At 36.0% G+C, this 3,013-nt stretch overlaps 2 protein-coding genes across 2 annotated transcripts; one reads left to right on the top strand and one right to left on the bottom strand.

Moving 5' to 3' along the window:
* The first annotated feature begins 266 nt into the window (after nucleotides 1-266).
* Nucleotides 267-1,084, top strand: LOC120179234 (caffeoyl-CoA O-methyltransferase-like). The gene is made up of 2 exons (XM_039184877.1): nucleotides 267-557; nucleotides 640-1,084. The coding sequence occupies exons 1-2, from the start codon at nucleotides 282-284 to the stop codon at nucleotides 931-933; spliced, it is 570 nt and encodes a 189-aa protein (XP_039040808.1). The 5' UTR covers nucleotides 267-281; the 3' UTR covers nucleotides 934-1,084.
* Nucleotides 1,085-2,096: 1,012 nt separating this feature from the next.
* LOC120179390 (40S ribosomal protein S16-like) lies at nucleotides 2,097-2,685 on the bottom strand (the record flags this gene model as incomplete). Its single annotated transcript, XM_039184994.1, has 1 exon — nucleotides 2,097-2,685. A coding segment is annotated over one exon (438 nt), but the record flags the coding sequence as incomplete, so codon positions are not given.
* Nucleotides 2,686-3,013: the final 328 nt, after the last annotated feature.

Genomic DNA, 3,013 nt, shown 5'->3' with positions numbered 1-3,013 from the left:
GAAAAGAACTGATGTCTCTGAAAGTTTTAAATTATTATGTATTTTAATTTTTTTTATTGATAATCTACTTTTACTACTAAGATTTTATAAATTCATTCATAATTTAATAGTTATAAGTTCATTCATAATATAAAAACATGTGTAGATCTATGTATACAACTCTTTGTTGATATCTTTTTCCTTTCAAATAATGGTTGAAAACAGGAACATCATGACAACATCAGCTGATGAAGGTCAGTTCTTGAACATGATTCTTAATGTTGATCAATGCCAAGAACACCATGGAGATCGGTGTTTACACCGGCTACTCTCTCTTAGCTACGGCCCTTGTTTCCCCTGATGATGGAAATATAGTTTTTTTAGCTAATGATTGGATTTATCCTTTAAAAACACGAGAAATATCACCCAGTTTTTGTTTGTTTAAGATCTTGGCCATGGATATTAACAGAGAAAACTACGAGCTGGGTCTGCCTGTTATCCAAAAAGCTGGTGTTGCACACAAAATTGATTTCAAAGAAGGACCTGCAATGCCGGTTCTTGATGAATTAGTCCAAGATGTAAACTTTACCAGCCCCACGCATCCTTTTTTTCTTCTTGTTTGAGAAACTGTCGGTTGACTGATTCTGTCTGTAATGACAGGAAAAGAACCATGGATCCTTTGACTTCATCTTTGTGGATGCTGATAAGGACAACTACATAAACTACCACAAGAGGCTGATTGAGCTGGTGAAAGTTGGTGGTTTGATTGGCTACGACAACACCCTATGGAACGGCTCGGTGGTGGCGCCACCTGATGCTCCTCTCAGGAAGTATGTTAGGTATTACAGAGACTTCGTTTTGGAACTTAACAAGGCTCTTGCTGTCGACCCCAGGATCGAGATTTGCATAATTCCTGTTGGTGATGGAATCACCCTTTGCCGTCGCATCAAATGAACCACCGTCATCGTCACCACCGTCTCTTCCCCCCCTCCCTCTCTCTCCCAAGTTTGCCTTTCGTTCTGTCTGTTTTAACTTCTAATTTGGCAATTTATAATTGTGTATTTTTAAAAAAAAAATCATAATTGACGGCGAATAATTAGTAGAGTACCATATTAATGTGGTTTTAACTAGTAATTTGGCAATTTCAAGCATGGATATCTACCAATTCAAAATCTTAGTCAATTTAAATTTAATTTGATCAATATTATTATCATTACTACATATAGGAGAATAAAACAATAAATATATTTAAACGGTTAAAAGAAGAACAAGAAGAGAGGTAGGTCTTTTTTATTTTTTTTAATAAGACATGTGGAATTTTTTATTTTTAAATTGTCAACTTAAACTCACATTATTTTCAAATTTTAAGGGACCAAAGTACTTAATTTTTAAAGTGACTACCAAAGTCAATCAGACCGAAAATAAAAGACTATATTGCAAGTCTTCAAAGTTACAAACGAGGGTAACGTGAAGGACTTTGGTGTAAACGAACTAAAAATTCAATGACTATATTGTAAGTTTTAAAAGTTAGATAAGCAAAATACAAGCACTCTAAAAATTTGAAGACTATTTATATACTTTACCCTTAAATTTAAATAGAAATTTAAAAATTTAACCATAACTCAAATTTTAAAAATTTATCTCAAAAAAAATCAAATCAAATCAAATTTGAATCATAAAATAAAATTGTTAACTCGGTCATTCGTCCTAACCAGGCTCTAAGATTGGACGCAACAATGGCCAACCATGACTAGGAAAAGCCTTGGTGTCAAATCGTTTCGGTTATCGAACTTGCAGTAGAATGTATGTCACTATAGTTGTTTTTTAGAGATGTTTTGGCCTCCTGCAAATCGTATTTCACTCCATAAGTTTCAATCCCATCATATCCCAATAATAACATAAGCTTCACAAAATAACATTAAATTGAAAAGGATTGGTTAAAAAAACAACAAATTCATATACACAAGACTCCATATCCCCATAAAAACAACATCTATCGCAACTATGCAACAATGATAACATATAAACAAGAGAAATGTTCTTCAACAAAACATGAAAGCAGAAGGCATATACCAAATGAAAGACTGAAGTAAAACGAGGTATGGGACTAAATTGAAATTATAAGCAACACGAACAATTAAATTCTGAAATCCAGTCATGGCTAATTTTAACCAACAAACATAGCAAAATTAACTCAAAATGGAGATAATCACAGTATCACATGAAACACAATACAACTAAGCTTCGCAAACAAACCAGAAATATTCTTCAACGGTAACTCTTCTGGAACCTTGCCCTAGCACCTCTTCCACCGAACTTCTTAGGCTCGCACCTTCTGGGATCAGCCACCAGCAAAGTCCTATCGTACCTGACCAAGATATCCTTAATCTCCTTCTTGCTTTGCTCGTCGACGTATTTTTGGTAAAAAGCGACGAGGGCTTTAGCAATGCTTTGACGGATGGCGTAGATTTGAGATGTGTGACCTCTGCCCTTGACACGGATCCTCATGTCGACTCCGGCGAAACGTTGGCGGCCGAGGAGGAGGATTGGCTCGACGGCCTTGAAACGGAGGATCTCGTGCTCAACAAGCTCGATAGGACAACCGTTAATCTTGATGAGGCCACGGCCTCGCTTGCAGTAGGTTACGGCCACCGCTGTCTTCTTGCGGCCGAAGCACTGTATGGACTCGATTGGTGTAACACCCCAATTTTGGGGCTAAAATTAAGAAATTATAAAGTATTGGATTTAATTGGTATTTTAGGAAGAAACGATGGATTAAATTGTAAGATTTCAAAATTGGTAGATTGTTTTATAAAGTGCATAAAGTATAGTGACTAAACTCATGGTTTAACTATTTATATTATGAGCTAAATTATAAATCCTCATTCTCGTATGTTGGAAAAAAAATTCAGTTTTTCCTCTCCAACAACCCTCCTTTCAACTCCGATTTACTCGTCATCCGACCTCTGATCGACGAACCGAAACCACCATCGTGTTCGTTGTCAACTGAGGAACAAAACCCCTCAAACCTTTT

The sequence above is a fragment of the Hibiscus syriacus genome, unplaced genomic scaffold (assembly GCF_006381635.1).
Source record: "Hibiscus syriacus cultivar Baekdansim isolate YM2019G1 unplaced genomic scaffold, ASM638163v2 tig00112411_pilon, whole genome shotgun sequence".
Lineage (NCBI taxonomy): Eukaryota > Viridiplantae > Streptophyta > Magnoliopsida > Malvales > Malvaceae > Hibiscus > Hibiscus syriacus.
This window is presented reverse-complemented; position numbering and strand designations above follow the sequence as displayed.

Coding starts and splice junctions, on each gene's coding strand:
- LOC120179234 (XM_039184877.1), top strand. CDS start 282: ATGGAGATCGGTGTTTACACCGGCTACTCTCTCTTAGCTACGGCCCTT. Junction 558..639: donor TTGATGAATTAGTCCAAGAT/GTAAACTTTACC, acceptor CTGTAATGACAG/GAAAAGAACCATGGATCCTT.